The sequence below is a fragment of the Neofelis nebulosa genome, chromosome 9 (genome assembly GCF_028018385.1).
Source record: "Neofelis nebulosa isolate mNeoNeb1 chromosome 9, mNeoNeb1.pri, whole genome shotgun sequence".
In the NCBI taxonomy this organism is placed as follows: Eukaryota; Metazoa; Chordata; class Mammalia; order Carnivora; family Felidae; genus Neofelis; species Neofelis nebulosa.
Genome location: NC_080790.1, coordinates 35,439,026 through 35,459,515, shown reverse-complemented (window position 1 = coordinate 35,459,515; position 20,490 = coordinate 35,439,026). Strand labels below are relative to the sequence as shown.

Below are 20,490 nucleotides of genomic sequence, written 5' to 3'. Positions count from 1 at the left end.
CCGCCTCTACTTCTATGTTGGGCGGGGTGGGAGTTGGAAAATACCCAGGACCCAGTTCAAGTCAAAGTCAGATGCACTTTGCTCAACCCACTCAGCCCCAGGGTCCCGTTGACGAGCAACGAGGAATTTTCCAAGGTTAGTTTTGTCCCTAGAGGCACAGGCAGCAGCGATTCCTGCGTGTCCTGCCTATCTCAGGTACCTCGGTCTCTGAGCCTGGGGAGAGGGAAAGCGCACTACAAGTCCCAGAGGTCCTCGGGCTCAGGGGGCGGCCCCGGCCCCCGCGCGGAAGAATTGGACCCACCAACCGGAGCCCAGAGCGGGGCGGGGGCGGTGCCCGGGAGGGGCGGGGCGGGGCTGTGGGGAGGAGGCAGGCTTGCTGCGCCAAGGGCCAGTTGCGCGGAGAGCGCGGGGTTGGAGAGCCGCGCGTGCGGAGGGCCTCGGGCGGGCGCCGAGGGACCTCTCCGGGCCATGGGTAAGCAGCTCCTTGGCCTGTCCCGGTACGGGGCTGGCGGCCTCGTGGGGAGGGCGAGGTTGCCCTGCCAGGTGCCCTCCGGGCCCTCGTGGCCATCCGGGCCCCCAGGAGGGGCGGAGCGGGGCCGGGGGTGGACTCCGGGGCGAAGGCGCGGGCACCCTAGCGCCGCTGGGGCGCCAGCGCCCTCCACCCTACGCGGGAGGGGTGAGGCTGGGTGTCGGCGCTCACTCTTCGAAAAAAGGAGAGACAAAAAGTTTTGGCGGCCAGGGGCTTCCCGGACGTTTATCTCGAAACTCTTTTCGTCGTCTCTTGGCTGAAATTTACCAAGTCCTGTACGGTTCTGTCATCCCACTTCCTGCTGTGGTTTCAATCTCGAGCTGGTCTCAGCTAATTTGTTGTGACAGGCTGTCCGCAGCAGTTTCTCTGCCTCCCAGCCCCCATTTGCCCCCCCCCCCGCCCCGCCCCGTCACATCCCCGCGGTTCTCAGAACCCGCCGGCGCCGCCGAGAAGAGGCACCGGGGTCCCTGGGCGCGCGCGGGGCGCTTTCCACTGCGGCCGCCGTTTCCTGAAAGTGACTCTGCGCGGGTTTTGAAGAACTTGCTCAATGCACTTTGAAGAATCAACTGTTCCTCTTTCAGCAAAGGGGTGTTCTGATCCTTCGGCGGTTACCGGCTTCCCGCCCCCTACCCTTTCTCTTTCTCTTTTCTCTTCCCTTTTTCTCTTTTCTTCTCTGTTCTCTCTTATTCTTGTCTCCTGTCCACCTTCCTCTGCCCTCCCCCACCCGCCCGGCAGGAAAGAGCTATCTTCCCTCTTTGCTATCGTCCTCTTTCTTGTGTCTTCTCTTTCCTCGGGTCTCCTGAAGGGACTAGGTGGCGGCCCCGGGAGTGATGGGGCGGGGGGCGGGGGGGGAGCGAGAGAGTTGAAGCGCAGGCTGCGACCGTGCAAGGAGAGATGTTTGCCTTCGCGCTCAGCCGGAGCTGCGGAGTTTGGTGCATCTCGGTCCCTTCGCAGAGTGTCCGGGGGCGCCTTCAGGCGGGGTTCAGCCCCGCGGATGTGGGTGGGGGGTGGCGGGGCTCTCTAAGCGCCGGACTCTGAGGGTTCAGGGTGCCAGGTCCGGGGGCACTGTGCTGGCCGGGTCCAGCGTCCCTTTGTTTTCGGCCGGTCAGCTGTCAGGGAGGGGTCCGCGGGGCCCAGGGGAGGATAACAGGTGCTTCTCGCCCCCTGCCGGAGCACCACTGTTGAGGGAGTCAGCGTCTCTGTGCCTACATGCCCCCTGGGGCAAAGGAGGGGTAGGAGATAGTGACTAGAGAGTCTAGCGCCCAGAGTGGAGTTCCAGACTCCGCTGGAGCCCTGGGGGGTCGCCTGGGGCATGTGGAACATAGAGTGGCAGAGGTAGAAAGGACCTCAGGGGATCAGTCCCTCTTCCTTTGATTTACAGGCGGAGAAACTGAGGCTTAGAGTGAGGTCTGGCAGTGAGAGAGAGGCAGACCTCCCAAGACCTCTCCCCTCCCCCTTGCCCTCCTGTTACCTGATGGTAGACTGGCCAGGGACTGCCCACTCTCCCTCTTAGCCCCCTGGGGTCTCTACCAGGAGGGTAGAAATGCTGAAAGGCCATGGAGTGCCCCCTGGCAAGAGTTAGGCAGTCTTCCTCATGTCCTGGCTGTGTCTCTACTCGTGGGTCATGTCTTGGACAAGTCACTGAACCCAGTTTCTCCCTAGGTGGAATGGGAACACAAACTTAAAGTTCATGGGGACCTAGGAGACAGTCCTTACATGGAGCTGTTACTGTTATCAAATACCACCCAGACTTGGAGGGGGGGGACAGTGGGTATTCAGCCCATCCTGGCGTAGGGTCTTTTAGGACATACCAGAGCTGACTAAAGGGGGACAAGAGTCCTAGTGCGGTTAGGAGACGGTAGTCTCACATTTGGAGCCCCCATGCCATCTACCTTTCTATATTTCTCTCAAGACTGTCATCTTGGCCCCAGCTGCTCTCAAACCCCGTTTTCCTGTGCCCCAGCTGAGACACTGAGGCAGGGCTGGGGCAGAAGCTGCACCCTTCGGGGGTCCCTTGTCCGGCTCATGCGTCCTCAGCCCTTGGCAGTCCTCCCTCCCCAAACTGCCCACTGGAGAAAGCTCCGCACCGAGACTTTGCCAGGCAGCCGGCTCCTGGGCCACAGAGTGGACTGGCGGCCTCAAAGGCTGTCTTTGTTTCAGCTCCGGCTCAAACTAAGAGAAACTTAAGCCAACAACCTCAGGCGAGGTGGGGCTAGGCGAGGTGGGGCGGTTTCTGCTGGTTGTTATTGGGCTGCTGTTACCATTATTGTCGTAATTGACGCAATTGATGCAGTGCTCCCAGTGGGTGACTTTTCATGAAAGGAAGTGTTGCTTCCTTCCCATCACACCAAGGGTGAATGGGGCGGGGCAGGGCAAGAGAAAGAGAGAGAAGAGGAGAGGAGAGAGATATAAGTGGTGCGGTCTGGCACTAGGTCTCTGACGGGCTCTATGGCTTTGAATTAGTCACAGCCCAAGCCCCTCTCTGAGGTATCAGGAGCATCTGAGATCACGTGGTCTTACTGAATCCATGTGGTTGTTTATGGAGCACTTGTTCCGGGCCTCACGCTGCTCTGGACAGTGAGATACAGTGGGAAGTGAGCAGCACAGGCAGACCTCGGATCCCACTGAGGGGCGTGTGTACACAACACACACTTGGCTGTGGTTTGTGTCGGAAGCCTTGTTTCTTTGTCCTGCTTAGAACATCGGGCCCTTGGGGGTCTAGCAGTGAAAGGGATACCGTAGTACAGAAGCAGTGGCTGACTTGGTTATAAAATGCAGCTCTGTGGAGCAGAGCCCCTTCCCACTCTTACCTGATTTCAGCTTGTCAGCAGAAGCCAGACTTTTTAGCAGATTAATAGGAGTGGTGTGATGGGAGATTGCTTCTTTCAGGGAGAGAAGCAAGCTTGCACCCTTTGAGCAGATAAGGAGCTTGGCGTCTCCCTGTTTCCATTAAAAAGTCCAGATCTCAGAGCTCAGTTTTGGGACGGTCAGACTGCTCTGGTTCTGAATCCCAGCTTTGCCACTAGTAAGCTGGGTGATTTCAGGCAAGTGATGAACCTCTCGGATCCTCACGTATTGTATCTGTAAAAGGGGGGAGATAGAACCCACTGGGTGGCTGGGAAGATTCAGTGAAGCGGTGTACAAAAATGCCTAGTCCACGGCCCGGCAGAGCACTGAGCTGAGTTGGTGGAGTGTATGATTTGGAAAGGGAAGTAAGGAATCGCTTGAGAACAAGTAGACTCCAGGGAGCGTCCTCTTTTGGAGTTAGTGACTGAAACTAACCTCTTCACTGCTGTGGTTTCAGGAGCTGGGGTTTAAGCTTGGACTTTAACACAAGCCATGGAGTTAAACAGATCAGATTCCTAATACCAGAAGGGCTTTGGGCAGCACGCCACCCCCAAGCACCCTGCCACCCCTGTTCACTCCCCAGTGAGGCATGGAGTCACAAGGGCCCAAGGGCTCAACTCCTGGCCCAACCAGCAGCCTCCTGTTCTCTTCCCAACAGTGAGAGGAGGAAACAACAGAGACTGTGGAGCCAAGTCCTGCTGTAGATTATCAAAGCTTTTCTCACACTATTATCTAGCTGCCCAAAACACAAGGAGTAAGCTCAACAGAAAGCACACAGGGCCTTTAAGAAGGAACGTCTGAGGACAGCAAAGGGAGACCTGAATCTGGGGAGACATGTGGTCCTGAAAAAAGCAAGGTGCCATATCAGAAAGGTGTTCTCTTTCTTCAAAGTAATTTCTAAGTTTAAATGCAATTCAACCAAAACCCCAGTGTTGTTTTTTTTTTTTTAAGGGAATGTGACAAATTATCCTGAAGTTCAGATAATTATTTAAAAAGAGTGGGGCGCCTGGGTGGCGCAGTCGGTTAAGCTTCCGACTTCAGCCAGGTCACGATCTTGCGGTCTGTGAGTTCGAGCCCCGCGTCGGGCTCTGGGCTGATGGCTCGGAGCCTGGAGCCTGTTTCCGATTCTGTGTCTCCCTCTCTCTCTGCCCCTCCCCCGTTCATGCTCTGTCTCTCTCTGTCCCAAAAATAAGTAAAAAACGTTGAAAAAAAAAAAATTAAAAAAAAAAAAAAAAAAAAAAAGAGTAATGATGGGGGACTTGCCCTCTGGATAGTCAGTTGTTTTACAGTTAAAACAGCATGCATGAGTACTGGCATTCCACAGTGAAGGAAACAGTAGAAAATTCCAGAAACGGTTTCAGGTGTGTTCCTTTCGTTGTTATTTATTTTGAGAGAGAGAGACAGAGCTTGAGCACACAAATCGGGGAGGGGCAGAGAGAGAGGGAGAGGGAATCCCAAGCAGGCTCTGTACTGTCAGCACAGAGCCTGATGTGGGATTGGATCTCATGAACGGTGAGATCGTGACCTGAGCCAAAATCAAGAGTCTGACCGCTTAACTGACTGAACCACCCTGGCGCCCCTCCTATAAATTCCTTATAAACCTTTAGATTATGGGGAGAGTAGCATTTCAAATCACTGGGGGAAGGGCATCACTCAGTCAATATTGGGACACGTAACCGTTGGGGGGAAATGTGATTAGATCCCCATCTCATACCTTATAGATTCCAGCTGTGTTCACAGTAAACAATGAAATCATCATCATCATTATTGTCATTATTGCTTCCTGGATGGAAAAAGCCATGTCTGAACGACATTCCTTTGACCAGCAGTGGTTTTCTTCTTGCAAGTTGTATCCACCTTCCTGTTACAGTGGGGCATCTGAGGCTTTGTGGCGATAGCAGGACAGTAACTCAGAGGTTGCTGGGCAGCAGCAGTCACTCAGGAGCAGGTGGGACTCTTCTGCCTCTGCAGGCTGGATGTGGTTGGGAGACTGGGATGGCCGGTCCCCGAGCCTCTTTCTTCCCCTGCAGAGCCAGGAGAGCAGCCCAGCCCTTCCTCAGAGCACTGGAAGGTATGGGAGCTGGGAACCTGGCAGGCAGGGGAACCCGCCTGTCACCTGTGGCAGGGGTTTCACACTTAGTTTTCCTAGCAGAACCCTCTTCCAAATGAAGATGATCTAGAACCCTGGGGTTCCATGACTTGGGGTAGCCAGGGACAGGACAGAGGGCACCCTGGACAAGGAGGGAGAGGACTGTCCTCTCCCTCAGCTGAGGCTGTGGAAGTGGGGCCCAGAAGGCCCTGCCAGGCAGAGAGCATACTAGCCTGGTTGGGAGGGAGTGGAGGCTGAGTTCATTTGGGGACTCAGCTGGACACAGAGATAAAGAGAGTGTTTCCCTTTGTGGCTCTAGGCAAGAGCTCTAATCCTTTTCCTGTCTGGGGTTAAACGGCTCAGATTGGTGACCTCCTTTCCAGGTAACTTGAGTGCCTGGCTCCAGGAGATTTTCCCCTCAGTGTGGCCCAGGCAGATCTCACCAATTCTGGAACCAAGCAGAAGGGATAGAGGTCCTCTGGCCCAGTGGCTCTCAAATTGGCTGCCCCCTTTAAGATCCCTTGGGGAGCTTTAAACTGATGCCCCTGCAGAACCTTAAATCAGACTGGGGGTGGGGGACACAGTCACCAATGTCTTTAAAACGCTCCCTGGTGATTCTAATGGGTACTGATCCTACCACTTTATTTTTCTGCAGCTGAGGGCAGCCACTTATGAGGGTCACATACCAAGTTTGTAGGAAGGCTCCAGTGAGAAGCCCCAGGATCACCACATGTAGGGACTCAGGGTGGAGAGAGTCCTTTGATGCTGAGAAGCTGAGCAAGCAGGAAAGAAGGCAGAGAGGGTGTGAAGACAGGTGGAGAGGGGCGCCTGGGTGGCTCAGTTGGTTAAGGGCCCGACTTCGGCTCAGGTCACGATCTTGCGGTCTGTGAGTTCGAGCCCTGCATCGGGGCTCCGTTGACAGCTTGGAGCCTGGAGCCTACTTCAAATTCTGTGTCTCCCTCTCTGCCCCTTCCCCATTCGCACTCTGTCTCTGTCTTTCAAAAATGAATAAATGTTAAAAAGAAAAAAGGACAGGGGCGCCTGGGTGGCTCAGTCGGTTGAGTGTCCGACTTCAGCTCAGGTCACGATCTCACGGTCCTTGAGTTCGAGCCCCGCGTCGGGCTCTGGGCTGATGGCTCAAAGCCTGGAGCCTGCTTCCGATTCTGTGTCTCCCTCTCTCTCTGACCCTCCCCCATTCATGCTCTGTCTCTCTCTGTCTCAAAAATAAATAAAAAAGAAAAAAAGAAAAAAGGACAGGTGGAGAGGGCAGGAGGGCAGGGAGAAGAGCTGGGGGAAGCGGCTGTGCCCGTGACCTGGTGGACTTTAGGAATTCAGGGAGAGTGGCCAAAGGACTCCAGGGTCTTTCCCATTTCACAGAAGGGAAGACTGAGGCATAGAGTCACCAAGAACTTGGTTGGAAAGGCATCAGTTGGGGAGGTGGGGGCAGGTCAGTTGTTAACACCTGGTTATTTCTGGATATTGACCATGTCTTGATTGGTCAGAAGCCAGCCTGACAAGAAGGCCTGAGTACCTTTCTCTTTGACAAGCCTCAGGATTGGTTTCTCTTCCAGGCTTATTTGGAGTTCTCATCAAGGCTTTTTAAATGCTGGTGATGACAACAGCAACCACGATGGTGGCAAGGCCAGGCCACTTGGATTGGTGGTCACACAGACCTTACTTTGAACCCTGGTCTCCCAGGGAGGCAAGCAACTTAGCTTCTCTGGCTTCAGTTTCCCCTCTTTAAAAGGAGATCCCTGGGGCGCCTGGGTGGCTCAGTCGGTTAAGTGGCCAACTTCGGCTCAGGTCATGATCTCGCGGTCTGTGAGTTCGAGCCCCGCGTCGGGCTCTGTGCTGACAGCTCAGAGCCTGGAGCCTGTTTCGGATTCTGTGTCTCCCTCTCTCTGACCCTCCCCCGTTCATGCTCTGTCTCTCTCTGTCTCAAAAATAAATAAACGTTAAAAAAATTAAAAAAATAAAATAAAAAAAATAAAAGGAGATCCCTCCTGGAGGCCCCTCCGTGGCTCAGTCAGTTAAGCATCCGACTTCTGCTCAGGTCATGATCTTCGTTCACGAGTTTGAGCCCCGCATCGGGCTCTGTGCCAACAGCCTGGAGCCTGCTTTGGATTCTGTGTCTCCCTGTCTCTGCCCTTCCTCTGTTCACACTCTCTCTCTCTCTCTCTCAAAAATAAATAAAAACATTAAAAAGAAATTAAAAAAAAAAACAAAACTAAATGAGATCCCTCCTGAGGGCACCTGGGTGGCTCAGTCAGTTAAGTGCCTGACTCTTGATTTGGGCTCAGGTCGTGGTCTCACAGTGGTGAGATTGAGCCCCACGTCGGGATTCTCTCTCTCTCCCCCCTTCTCTGCCCCTTCCCCGCTCACGTGTGTGCACGCACACCATCTCTCTGTCTCTTAAAATCAACGTTTTTAAAAAAAATGAGCTCCCTTCTGGGACTAAATAAGAGAACACACGTGGAAGAGCCAGGGACCCGTGCGGTACAAGCGAGTAGTTGCAAGCAGGGTGAAGCTTCCATGAGCGACCACCGAAGGGCACACCATCCCGTGGCCAAAGGTTCTGGCCTCGTGGGCCACGCTGGTGTGGGTTTGTTGCTGTCACGGCGATTCTTTTTCTCTCCAGGACAGAAAGGGGAGCTCGTAGGTGCCCAGTGGTAAGGATTTCCTGAGCTGGAGCAAACCGGGAGAATGGGAGCGTTCATACTAGGTTAACAAAAAGGAAGAGAAGGTTAGAAAGAAGGGGAGATCCAAAGCCCGGGGCTCCTGGTCTGAGGTGCACTGCCAGCTTGTCCGAGGGCTGGAGACGGTTTCCAGTGTTTTTTGCAGGGACACGGGTGTTGTGCCCTTGCAGCTATCAGCTTGTGGCTGCCGTTGGTAAAGTTGAGTGCCTCCTGCCCTCCATGCATGTTGTTGTGAGACACGCTCCTTCTCACTGAAACCCGGCGCTTACTGTGTGGCTTCACTAACTGTCAGGAAGCCACATGTGCAGTGGGCAGTTCAGTCCGGATGGCTGTGAGTGGCCGAGGGTACCCAGCGGAGCAAGATGGTTGTGCTAGGCTGGGGGCTGGGAAGGGCCACCCACAAGAAGTGGCTTGTCAGGTGAGACCCTTGCAGGTGACAGGAGCAAGTGGCCTAATGAGGGACAGTTAGCCCTCTGTCAGTGCTCATAGAAAGGTCAGATGTTTCATAAACAGGAGCTTCTAGCCTTCTCGATTATTCCTGGAGGATCCACGCACCTGCTGTGGTGCTCTTGGGCTCACAAACGTGGGAACCTCTGCAGCTTTCCCAGTTGGGCTGAGGTGCTGTGAAAACGCTCTGCCTGAATGTGGGGCAGGTTTTGGAGACAGGGTTTCCCTGAGCACCATGGCCCGACCTTACTCTCCTCTGACGTGACCCCAGGGTGGTTTAAATTTTCCTTCAAAGGATGTGGGGAGCTGGCTGGGACAGAGGAAGGAACAGCAGCAGGTGTGGGGCTCAGTCGGAGGTGAGCCTGGCAGAGAGGAGGGAGAGCAGAGTTGGCCACCGGGGTGAGCCCACAGGTGTGTGTAAAGGGCCAGCCTGTGTGCAGCCAGGGACCAGGAGGCAGGGGACACTTTGCCGAAGGAAGGGGAGGACTCGCTCCACATCTGGTGGGTTCAGATGGGGGATGGGAGGACCTGCCATCTCTCCCAGAGGACCTCTCCTCACTGCCTGTTCTTGCCTGCGTCTCAAGTGCTCTCTCTCCCCCCTCCCCCACCCCTTCCCCTTGCCCTCTTTGCAGCACCTCCTGTCAAAGGGAAAAGGAAACAGTCAGAGGAGGGTGATCCCCTAGACCCATCTGTGTCCCCTCAACGCGATGGTGAACAGAGCAGGAGCCAGAGCCCCATCCATCTGGAGGTGAGTTGGACGACCCCTGGGGGCCTCTTCCCTGCCCCTCCCCCCCTCACCTGTGCACAGCCTCCCAGGTGAACTTCGGGACTCCCCCAGCTCTCAGGAGGATGTGTTCCCCACGCTCCAGTCTGCTGAGCCGGGCCCAGCCCTGGGGTTTTGGGCCTGCATCAGGTGTGGGGAGCTGGGAGCCAGGGACAGGAGGATCCTCCCGTGACCCATGGCAGGGGTTTCAGACTTAGTTTTCCTAGCAGAACCCTCTTATCAAATGAAGATCTGCCTGGAGCCCTGATGAATGAAACCGATAAAAGCACTGTTTTAAGATGTAAAACCACGTGTACGTCCGTGCATCCCTCCAAGTTTACAGCGTGGGTATTAGAGTCCCTCAGCGAGATCACTAAGGCCATTTCAGTGAGCAGGGTCTGAGAGGGAGCCGTGGGCGACCCAGCGGAGCATTGGCCTGAACGTCCATTCGTCTTGGCCGTTTGCTTTGGTGGCACAGCCTGGAGTAAAAATCCTGATTCACGTAGCAGAGTAGTTGCAAATGGTAACGGTTTTTCACAGCTTGCGCGGAAGAGCTGCCGAGGGAGTGCCTTCATTCTGAGGCCTGCACAAGACCAGCTGCCTTGGTCTCCAGTGCATCACAGTTTCATAGGTGACGCGTGAGTTTGCGTGCCATTCATTGTCGGAGGTCTTCGTTCGGTGTCAGAAACACTGAAATGGTACTTGAATAGAATGTTTTGGGAATGCACAGCTGTCTGTACTGTTCTAGGCCCTCATGGTTTACATCCTTCTGGTGTTTAGGGCCTCCCCATCCAGGACCTGGGAGCTGTCTGCTTTGCAAGCCTGGAGCCCCAGCTCAACCATACCCCACTGCCCTGAGCCACCAACCAAATGAATACCATCAGCAGACACTGCCCCTCTGGAAGCAGGAACTGAACGTCCTGACAGAAGTGTGTCAGGAACCCAGGATAGGGCTTCACCACCCTAAATTTAGCACGCAGACTGGCAGCTCAGAGAGGCAGGCCACCACAGCAATGGCTCAGTGGACACAGGACCCCGCAGTGCCAGAAAACACCAAGCACCTTTGCTCCTTCGGCTTGGGGACTCTGAGCCTGCCACCAGGAGCTCACAGTCTGGTAGAGGAGCTGAGACACAAATAGAACAAATCCAGAGCAAGATAGAGAAGTGCTCTGTGCCTGGAGAGAGGCCTGGGGAGCTGCAGGGCTGCTCCTATGGCTGTCTCTGGAGCTGGGCCTCTGTGGACCCTGACTTGGGGTCCTGGGTACTAACAGCTGACAACTGTGTCTTTCTGATGCCAAGAGACAGATCACTCCAGCCCAGAGCCATAAGCTGGATGCTGGGAGCCTGCTCCCTCCTACGGGAGCCTGCGGTTGGGGACCACACGCTTCATTCCTCCCCAGCAGCCAGTGGCTCCGCCTGTCCCCGGCCACCCGCCAACTGGGGGCTCATCCCAATGCCTCCTGTTCTTTCCCCAGGACTCCCCCGAGGCAGGCGGGGAGCGGGAGGAGGACCAGGAGCGGGAGGAGGAGCAGGCCTTCCTGGTCAGCCTCTACAAGTTCATGAAGGAGCGACACACGCCCATCGAGAGGGTGCCCCATCTCGGCTTCAAGCAGAGTGCGTCCCTGGGGTGCAGGCAGGGAGGGGGAGCCTGGCAGGGGATCCCATCCAGGTAGGGTGTCAGGGCAGGCACCTCCACTCTGGACACCCCTGGGTGATGCCAGCCCACAGAAGGGGCACCCCCCTCCAGGCACAGGGCTGCAGTGGGTGGGGCCGGATCTCTGTCCTCCTTGGCCACTGGACTACCAGTGCACAGGGCCTAGTCCACCCATCCATTGCAGTGGCCCTGTCTGGATGTGTGCTGGTTCTGTGCCTGCCTGACAGGTCCACGGGAATGGGCTGCTGGTTGTGCCCTCCCCCTACAGAGGCTGACAGGGGCCCTGCCCTCTCTTTTCTCCAGTTAACCTGTGGAAGATCTACAAAGCAGTGGAGAAGCTGGGGGCCTATGAGATGGTAAGGAGGCACCTCTGGGTCCTTGCCATGCTGCATCTCCCAGGCCTTCCCCACTGCACCCTGTGGGGTCCTGGGGAGGAAGGGCCCTGTCCCCACCTCCAGATAGGAGGCAGAGGCAGGGTCCCAAATCCCGCCCCTTCCCTAGCTCTCCTGCATGCTGTGTGCTGTGGGGGAAGAGGGCCTGCCTTGCCGGCCTGTACTTTGCTGCTCAAAGCAAGTTTTCCTGTCTTCCCATCTGTTCTGTCTTCCTCGTGCTCCCTTTGCCTGGAAAGCTGCTGGGGCCAGCAGCCAGGCAGTGGCCCCTGGGAGGGAGGGCTGGCTAGCGGCCAGGCAAGCCCCTTCCCAGCTCCCTGCCGCCACTGCTGGAGAAGCAGCTGCAAAACTGCAGTCCCTGTCCCTGTCCAGTGGGGACCTGGAGCTTCCAGGACTCCACCAGCAGGGGAGGGTGTGCCGGTCGTGCCCTCACGAGGTGCCCTTGCAGGTGACCGGCCGCCGCCTCTGGAAGAACGTGTACGACGAGCTGGGGGGCAGCCCGGGCAGCACCAGCGCGGCCACGTGCACACGCCGCCACTACGAGAGGTACGGCCCCGGGCAGGACACCTCGGCCCTCACCTCGGGGCGGGGTGGGGCAGGGCGGGGCAGAGCAGGACCTGGGGGCCGGGGGCAGGGTGGTGGGGGGGGGCAGGACGTCCACACCTCCCACTGGACGTACAAGCCTGAGCTGCCTGCGCTGCATTCATCACCGCCCTGGCCCAGCTCGGCCACACCAAACGCCTCCTGGGCCAGATGAGGGAGAGAGGTGGGAGGTGTGGCACGTGCCTGCCAGGCTGGCCTCCTGGTGGACACGCTGTGCTCCTGCTCAGGCTGGTGCTCCCATACGTGCGGCACCTGAAGGGGGAGGACGACAAGCCGCTGCCCCCTTCCAAGCCCAGGAAGCAATACAAGATGGCCAAGGAGCCCCGCGGGGATGACGGGGCCCCTGAGAAGCCGAAGAAGGCCAAGGAGGAGAAGCGGTTAGACCAAGTAAGCTCTGAGCCTGCCTGGGCCACCAGCTGACCCCAGGCCTCCCTGTCCCCTGGTCCCCTGCCAAACACCTCCCTCTTACCACCCACGTCATGGCCGCAGAGCACCTTGCCCAGGATAGCCAGAACCTACTCTGATGGCAGATCCGTGAGGGGCTCCAGGGACATGGTTGTGCCAGTTCAAATGAGAGGCCCCGTGGGGTCTGAACTCCAGCCCGCACCTCATTCACCAGGCCCTGTGTCCTGATACCATGCTGTGCCCGTTCAGAGGACAGGAGACTGTTTGAAAATTTTTCACAAAGGTGCTAGAAGAGTGAACAGAGGCTCTTGGGACCCCTCTGTGACTCTGCTCCACAGGGCCCCCAGGTCAGGGTATGTGGCTCACACCCAGCCCTGAGGCATGAACTTTTCTCGTTCCAGATGATGCCAGGAAAGACCAAGACAGATGCTGCCACGGACCTGGCACAGCTTCCTAGCCAGGAGCCCCCCAGGGATGGCACAGAACAGCCAGGCCCAGCCCTGGGCACCTCTCTGCCCTTCGTGGGTGCCAGCAGCTGCCCTGAGGCCTACAAGCGGCTCCTGTCCAGCTTCTACTGCAAAGGAACGCATGGCATCATGTCACCGTTGGCCAAAAAGAAGCTCCTGGCCCAGGTGAGCAAGGCGGAGGCCTTGCAGTGCCAGGGGGAGGGCTGTCGCCACGGGGCCAGCAGCCCTAATGGGGACCCCCAGGCATCCCCAGCTGTTCACCTCTCCGAAAGTCCTCAGAGCCCAGGAAAGCCAGCTGAGAACTCCAGGCACCGGCTGACCCCTCAGGAGGGATTACAGGCACCTGGTGGCAGCCTCAGGGAGGAGGCTCTGGCCGGTCCTCGCCTGCCAGCCCCCATCTTCACTGGCTGTTTCCATGCGTACCCCACCGAGGTGCTGAAGCCCGTCAGCCAGCACCCCCGGGACTTCTTCCCCAGCCTTAAAGATGGGGCGCTATTAGGGCCCCCTGGCAAAGAGGAGGGCCTGCTGGTCAAAGAGCCCCAGTTGGTGTGGGGCGGGGATGCCAACCGCCCGTCTGCATTCCATAAAGGCAGCTCGAGAAAGGGCAGCCCCTACCCCAAGCCCAAAGCCTGCTGGGTGTCCCCCATGGCCAAGGTCTCTGCTGAGAGCCCTGCACCCCCACCTACCTTCCCTAGCATCCCAGGCCTGAGCAACAAGCGCAGCCTGGAAGAAGAGGGCTTTGCCCATGGTGGCAAAAAACTGCGGGCAGTGTCTCCCTTTCTTAAGGAGGTGGACGCCAAGGAGTGCGGGGCCAAATCCGTGGGGTCCGGCTTGGCCGTGTCCTGCCTGCTGGGCCCAGCGCTGGGGCCCACCCTCCCCGAGGCCTACAGGGGCACCATGCTGCGTTGCCCGCTGAACTTTGCCGGCACCCCGGACCACTTAAAGGGCCAAGCCACACTCCCCTTCAGCCCCCTGGTCATCCCTACCTTCCCAGCCCACTTCCTAGCCACTACAGCGCCCTCCCCCATGGCCACCGGTCTGATGCACTTCCCCCCGGCATCCTTCGACAGTGCCCTTCGCCACAGACTTTGCCCAGCCTCGTCTGCATGGCACATGCCACCTGCCACAACCTATGCAGCACCCCACTTCTTCCACCTCAACACCAAGCTTTAGGTCTGAGCCCACGGGGCTGTGCCGTGCTGTGCAGGGTCTGAAGTGGCCTGAGACGGGGAGGCACTGCCGGGGGTCTGGGCTGGAGCCTCTTCCCCAGGAGAGCTTGGCTGTGCCCAATGCAGGAACGTGCCCCCTGTCTGGGCAGCCTGGCACAGAGAGGGAGGCAGCGGGAAAACTGGGTTTGTCTCGAGGAAGCAGCCCAAGCCTGCGGGGCCGTGGGAGAAGACGGTGCTGGGCTGGCAGCTCCCAGCTAGGTCCCCAGAGCAGAAGCCAGGAACATGGTGAAGGGCCAAGGAGCTGGGTAGCAGTTTGAGGTATGCAGGCTGCCCATGGAAAATCCAATAAAAGACCAATGCGGATCCACCCAGCCCTGAGGTGTGCATGGTTTGGACCTTCACAGGGGCAGGTGAGGCTGGGGCGTGTTCATGGGTGGAGGCGTTGGTGACAGGGCTGGGGGAGCCAAGGAGAGAGACCTACCTTGCATCCACTCAGATCCCAAATGCCTCCACCCCCGCCGAAGAGCAGGGGGTCAAGTCTCCTGTTCATAATTCAGCAGGCTGCAACATTCGTCCTGTGCTTTCTGTCCACTTTCAACGTTTTTTATTTATTTTTGGGACAGAGAGAGACAGAGCATGAACGGGGGAGGGGCAGAGAGAGAGGGAGACACAGAATCGGAAACAGGCTCCAGGCCCCGAGCCGTCAGCCCAGAGCCTGACGCGGGGCTCGAACTCACGGACCGCGAGATCGTGACCTGGCTGAAGTCGGACGCTTAACCGACTGCGCCACCCAGGCGCCCCTCTGTCCACTTTCATAGTAGAGTCTCAAGGCAACTGCCTGTCAGGTGGGGGTCTGAGGCTCTGAGAGGGCTGGTGACTTGCCCTGGTTCCCCCAGGTAGTGACTGAGCAGAGCTAGCCACTTGGGTGTGATTCGAGTACTCAGAGCTAAACCACAGGACCCCAAACCATGAACAGCAGGAAGAGCCCTGGGGGCCAAGGGTGTGAGCAGGGAATCTGATTGGTCTGTTCTGGTGGTGGACTTACAGAGCCTGCTGCTCAATCCTCCCAGTGAGCCCCCTCACCTCCCCAGGGGTGGCCCAGGAGGTTCCCGATTTGGGTAGGCACCTAGAGGGGAAGGGGAGTGAAGGGGGCAGAATCTTGGCCTGGGCATCTGTGTTCATTAGATACGGTTGTTCTGGGGGCTCAGACCCTGCAGCCTAAACAACCTCCTTGCTAAAGGCTCAGTTTGGGGAGCTGTCTCAGTAGGAGGGAGGGCAGGAGGGCCCCTTTCAGAGGCTTCCCGCTCCTCCCCAGGCTGCCTGGCCTCAGAGGCAGGCACAGTAACCTGCTGAGCTTCACGTGTTCCTGCAAAGGCAGTGCTGCTCCAGAATGCAGGGATGGTAGGGGTGGGGGCCAGGCCCCCAACTTCCAGCCTCCAGCCTCAGATTGGTCAACGGGGGCCTTTGACCTGCGCGGTTGGAACTTTCCTGCCTTCTGGGATACTCATGACCTCAGGTCATGGGAGGGGCAATCTAGCGTGACGACCCCGCCCCCACCCCCACACTTAGTTAACAGATGGGTAGGCTGAGGCCCCCCCATGGGTTCTGTTTGCCCAGTGCCACCGCTGAGTATGACAGAACCCAGACCGGGGCACACACAGCATTTCTGACACCAGGGGGTGGGCTACCAGGGCTGAAGGCATCCCATCCAGCCTTGCCTCCAGCTTCCACCCCTGGAAGCTGCCTGTGGAGGGGGAGCTCAGATGGGCACAGGCCAGAGAGCTGCCCTCCTAGGGATGGGGTAGCCAGAGGGTGGTAGTCACCGCTCCTGGCTCTGCTGGGGGTCCCTCGATTCCCCCTCCCTCCTGGGCGATGGCCAGATACCAGCCTGAGTAGCGGCACGACCTCCAGTCCCGAATCCCCGTTCCCACATGCTGCCCATCTCTCTAGGCTCCTGGAATCTCTGGTGAACAAAGAGGGGCGGGAGGGCTGAATTCTGCCGCCCTCCCTGCGAGTGCCCTGGGTGCTGGGCCACAGGCCACGGGGTCAGATCCCCTAGGTAAGGGGGAGGCGAGGGCCACCTGTTGTGTGCAGGGTCCTGCCTGAGATGGGGCACGGCCACTGAGGTCCTTGTTATCTGCAAAGCCACAGTGCCCTCGTTCTGGCACAGAGGTGGGAGGTGCGCGCCAGGCAGAACTTGGGCACAGGATGTTCAGAGCTGTGATGGTGGTGCCCTCTGCAGGCTGTTTCGGGGACTACGCCTTGTGGAGAGGCTGCGATGTGAAGTTGGCTCCTGAGAAGGAGGCTGTGGCCCTTGCTTGGGGGTCAGCAAATACCCAGGGCTCAATGTGGGCATGCTTCCTGGGAAACTTCTGTGCCCTGCATTTCCAATGTGCCGCTTTACATGATTTTTCTCACTTGCCCCTCATGATTCTGGGGAAGGTACTGTCCTGGTTTACAAATGAGGAAACAGCTCTGAGAGCTCTATTAGGTTCAGATCCTGCTGACAGGCAAGCCTGACTCACTGGAAGGACATCCTGCACGTGCTTCCTGGGCACCGCCGCCGTACGTGCACAGGTGTGCTCCAGGTCGTGCTGTTTTCATACCCTATTCCTTTGCATTCCTGCTGTGTCCTGACAGCCCTTGCCTCTGCCCTGGGGACCCACAGGCCAGCAGGACTGGCCAGAACCTACCGTTGGGGCATAAGCCATGTCTCAGGACCATTTTAAAGACCGCTTTCAAACTGTCTGTGGCATTCAAGCTGTTGAGGGTGGCAGTGAGGGCTTGCTGGGTGGCGATGAGTGGAGGCAACTCGGGAAGGAACATCCCTTTTCCTGGTGACCGTTGAAGCAGAAGGCCGTGTGTCAGGCATTCGACAGACAGTGAGCTTCCATTCCTAGCGGGTTCCAGGCACTGGTTTAGGTGTTGGGATGGACGCATCAGTGGACAAGACACTCAAGCCCCCGCCCTCATGGAGAGGACATTCTATAGGCGAAGAGGGGGCAGAAAATAAGTGAATCAAATACAGAGCATGTCAGGAGGAGTTAAGTCCCAGGGAGAAAAATAGGGCTGGGGAGGGGAGTGTGCAGTTTGTTTTTGCGGTAAAATGTAACTTAGCCTAACATTTACCTCATTCTGCCCATTTTTAAGTGTGCGTTTGAGTGCACAGCGTACAATGTTGGGCTGTCATCACCACCATCCATGTCTAGGTTAAACAGGGTGGCCAGGAGTTCTCAGTAGAAGGTGGCATCTGAGCAGTGGCTGGAGGAGGTGATAGGGGGAGCCGTGTGGCTCCTGAGGAGGGCAGAAGGAAGGGGGTGGGGACGAAAGCCCTGGGCAGGAGTGGGCACGTACGTGAGGAACTAGAAGGCCTATGGAGTTGGAAGAGAGTGAGCTGGGGAAGAAACAGGGTTCCACAGGTGGCTGAGGCTGGATGTGTAGAGCCTTCTGGGTTCCAGTGTGAGCCAGAGCAGAGGAGGGTCATGGTCTCCAGCTCTCACAAGAGGCTTGTGGTTTCTGGGTGGGACCAGGTGCTGGGGGGTGGGGGTGGCAGGAGCCCATCTACAGAGACACAGGCAGCAGGCTTGGGCTCAGGTCCCGAGCGGATGGGGGCTGTGCAGACCTCTGGTGAGTGCTTTTGTTCTCCTAGGGAGCATGCAGGGAGAGGGGGCAGGATGGAGGTCTGAGGAGGGAGAAGGGCAACTAGAGATCTCCAAGAGAGGGGGCAAGGCTACACAGAGCAGGGTGCGGGGGCTTCTGGAAAGCCCCAAGTTCCCACCCTAAGAGGCTAGTGGTGAGAGTTTCCATGGGACTAGCAGTGGTGAGGTGGTCTCCCTGACACTTGGGCCAGCTGGATGCAGAGCCGGGACTTGCAGAGGGGGCACTAGGTGCCACGGGAGTGGGAGCTGCACCCGGAGAGCCGGCCGAGCAAGGGCGACCATGATGGGGGGGTAGCAAAGAGGAGGCTGGGAGGATGCAGTGAAGGACCCAGGACGGGTGGGACCAAGGGATGGTAGGTCCTGGTGGCTTCAGAGGAAGGATGAGGAGATGAATGTGCTGAGGGAGGGCGAGGAGGCCCGGGTACGGGAAGCTCTGAAATCAGCACAATAGCATAGCAGTGGTTTGGGGCAAGGCCTACCTCTGAGTCTTTGAGGATCAAGAATGGAGGATGGGGAGGAGGGAGTACAGCAAGGACCCTAGTCAGGGTCTCCTGGCATGACCTTCAAAGGGGGGAGCACGGGGTCTGGAAGCAGGGCTTTGCTCAGCCACCCTCAGGGGTGTGTGAAGTGTCCCACAATGGAGGCGCAGCAGGGGAGCATCTAGAGGTGGGCACAGGGTTGGCCAGCAGAGGAAGCCCCACAGGTAAGAGATTTCCATTTAAACTCAAGACCAGAGCATGCAGAGAGTGGCCTGAAGATGTGTTTGGTTTGTTTGAACCGATGTGATATAAAAAAGGTTTTTGTAACTAGCTGCCAGCGTTTAAAAATCAAGAGATTTCCCATAAAAGTTTGGATATTGGGCTTCTCGTTAAAAATCGGAACCTCTGGCCACATGAGACCACTTCCTGGAGCTCAGTAAGCGCTGCTGCCCCTTGGACAGGGACTCCTGCCCATTCAGTACAGTCTCCCCGACGCCCCTTGTCCTTAACCCCAAGGGACCCAGCTCCAGCCAGGCCGCCTGGTCTCTCCTCTGTTCAAGCCAAAGTCCTGCTGCTGCGCGGCCACTAGGGGGCAGCTTTTGTTCTTTGTTGTCCACAAGATCAGTTTCCTAAGCAAGAGTGTCACTGCTGGGAAACTCAACAGGGCTTCCAGACCAGAGGGCAGAGCAGAGTCTGGTTGTTGCCAAGTCGTCTGTGCAGTGTCCCCTGGTGTACGGGGACAGGGGCAGGCAGTGGTGGGCTGGCCAGTGCATGGGCATGGGTCCCCATCCTGCCCGAATCCTGATGAATCAAAAGCCTTTGCCCCTCCCTGGGCCACATCTGTGTGTCTGTGAAAGGAGTATGGTCACTTCTAGGTTCTGCCTGTGACCCAGAATAAGATGCAGATAGGCTCTAGTGACTGATGAAGGACAGGTGACCTCTCCCCCCCACCGCCCCAAATCCTGGACCTGGAGGACCCTCCCAGCTTCTCTGGGTCCCTGGCCACTCCCGGAAAGCCACTTCTCATCTGTGCACAGCAAGTGGCAGCCACTGCTCAGCCTGTTTGTGAGGCCCCCACAGGGAGGGGAGGGGCTGCCGGAGGGAACAGGGAGAAGGGGCTCCAGGCAGGGGTCTTAGAAGGACGGCTGCACCACTACCACCCCCCCCCCCCCGCCAGGCTTCCAGCTGTCTCCAGGGTTCCTGCTTGGCCTTGTCACCCCTCCCTTGAGGGAGCAAGGGGGAAAAGATCAAAAAGCTGGAAACCAGAACACGGGCCATGAGATGACTCCCCCACAGATTCAGTGAGGGTTCTTAGGCCCTTTACTTGCAAGCAACAGCAAGGAACTCCCACCCAGGCAGGAAAGAGCCTGCAGGGCTCAGAGACCCCAGGGAGAACAGAACAACCACACACAGGGACCGTAGCCATGCATCTCTGGGGCACTGCCATCCGGGAGCTGGGGCCGCCTCCTTCTGGCTCATCTCTTCCCAACGATGCCACGCTGGTAGCTTGAACTGGGCCACAGTGAGAGCATTCACACCCCCCAGGAACCAGCATAGGTACGAGTCAGAGCATCCCCTTTCCTTGTCGCTCCGTGCCCCCCATGCTTGGGGCTCCAGGATTTAACGGCACATGACCACCATCTGGTTCAGCTTCAGTGGCTAGGCCTCCTGGTGGGCCTTAGCTCAAGGATAAGTTTTGAGGAGAGAGGATCTGATCTTATGTCCTGTGCTCACCTGTGTTCCTGAGGCACCAGCCTGTCATTTCAGAAGTGTATCCTCCAGGTAGACCAGAACAGTAGCAGCCACTGGTGATGTCAGGGGAATACACTCCCCCTGGGCTTCCTTTTCCCCGTCTATAATATGGAAGTGAGTAATTTCTACCTTGAGAGTTGTGGGCAGTTAGCGAAAGTGCTTTGCAAACTAAAGTTCTGGATGCATGTGAATCATCACCTCCTTCTCTGCAGTTCTGTCTGGCCCAGCCTGACCACCCCCTGCCTGCCCTGTATCTCAGGGCTTTTTTTTTTTTTTTTTTTTTTTTAAATAATTCATTGTCAAGTTAGCTAACATATAGTGTATACAGTGTAGTCTTGGCTTCAGGAGTAGATTCCTGTGATTCATCACTTACATACAACACCCAGTGCTCATCCCAACAAATGCCCTCCTCAATGCCCGTCATATCGCTCATCGTCAGGGAAATACAAATCAAAACCACACTGAGATACCACCTCACACCGGTCAGAGCGGCTAAAATGAAAAAATCAGGAAACTACGGATGCTGGCGAGGATGTGGAGAA

The 20,490-nt window shown here is 57.3% G+C and overlaps 1 protein-coding gene across 2 annotated transcripts; it reads left to right on the top strand.

The window, feature by feature from the left end:
* Positions 1–340: 340 nt before the first annotated feature.
* On the top strand, positions 341–14,425 carry ARID5A (AT-rich interaction domain 5A). Of its 2 annotated transcripts, XM_058683197.1 has the most exons (7): positions 341–472; positions 9,241–9,356; positions 10,847–10,985; positions 11,329–11,381; positions 11,863–11,960; positions 12,245–12,404; positions 12,824–14,425. In XM_058683197.1, exons 1-7 carry the CDS (start codon positions 469–471, stop codon positions 14,060–14,062), a joined length of 1,809 nt encoding a protein of 602 aa, XP_058539180.1. In that variant the 5' UTR covers positions 341–468; the 3' UTR covers positions 14,063–14,425. The 2 variants fall into 2 exon arrangements, with proteins under 2 accessions (XP_058539180.1, XP_058539181.1); XM_058683198.1 differs by lacking the exons at positions 341–472; positions 10,847–10,985.
* The last annotated feature ends 6,065 nt before the right edge of the window (positions 14,426–20,490 follow it).

What these genes read in the sequence shown, in the direction of transcription:
- ARID5A (XM_058683197.1), top strand. An exon ending in AGCTGGGGGCCTATGAGATG is followed by an intron (nt 11,382 to 11,862) that starts GTAAGGAGGCAC and finishes GTGCCCTTGCAG; the next exon opens with GTGACCGGCCGCCGCCTCTG. An exon ending in ACACGCCGCCACTACGAGAG is followed by an intron (nt 11,961 to 12,244) that starts GTACGGCCCCGG and finishes GCTCCTGCTCAG; the next exon opens with GCTGGTGCTCCCATACGTGC.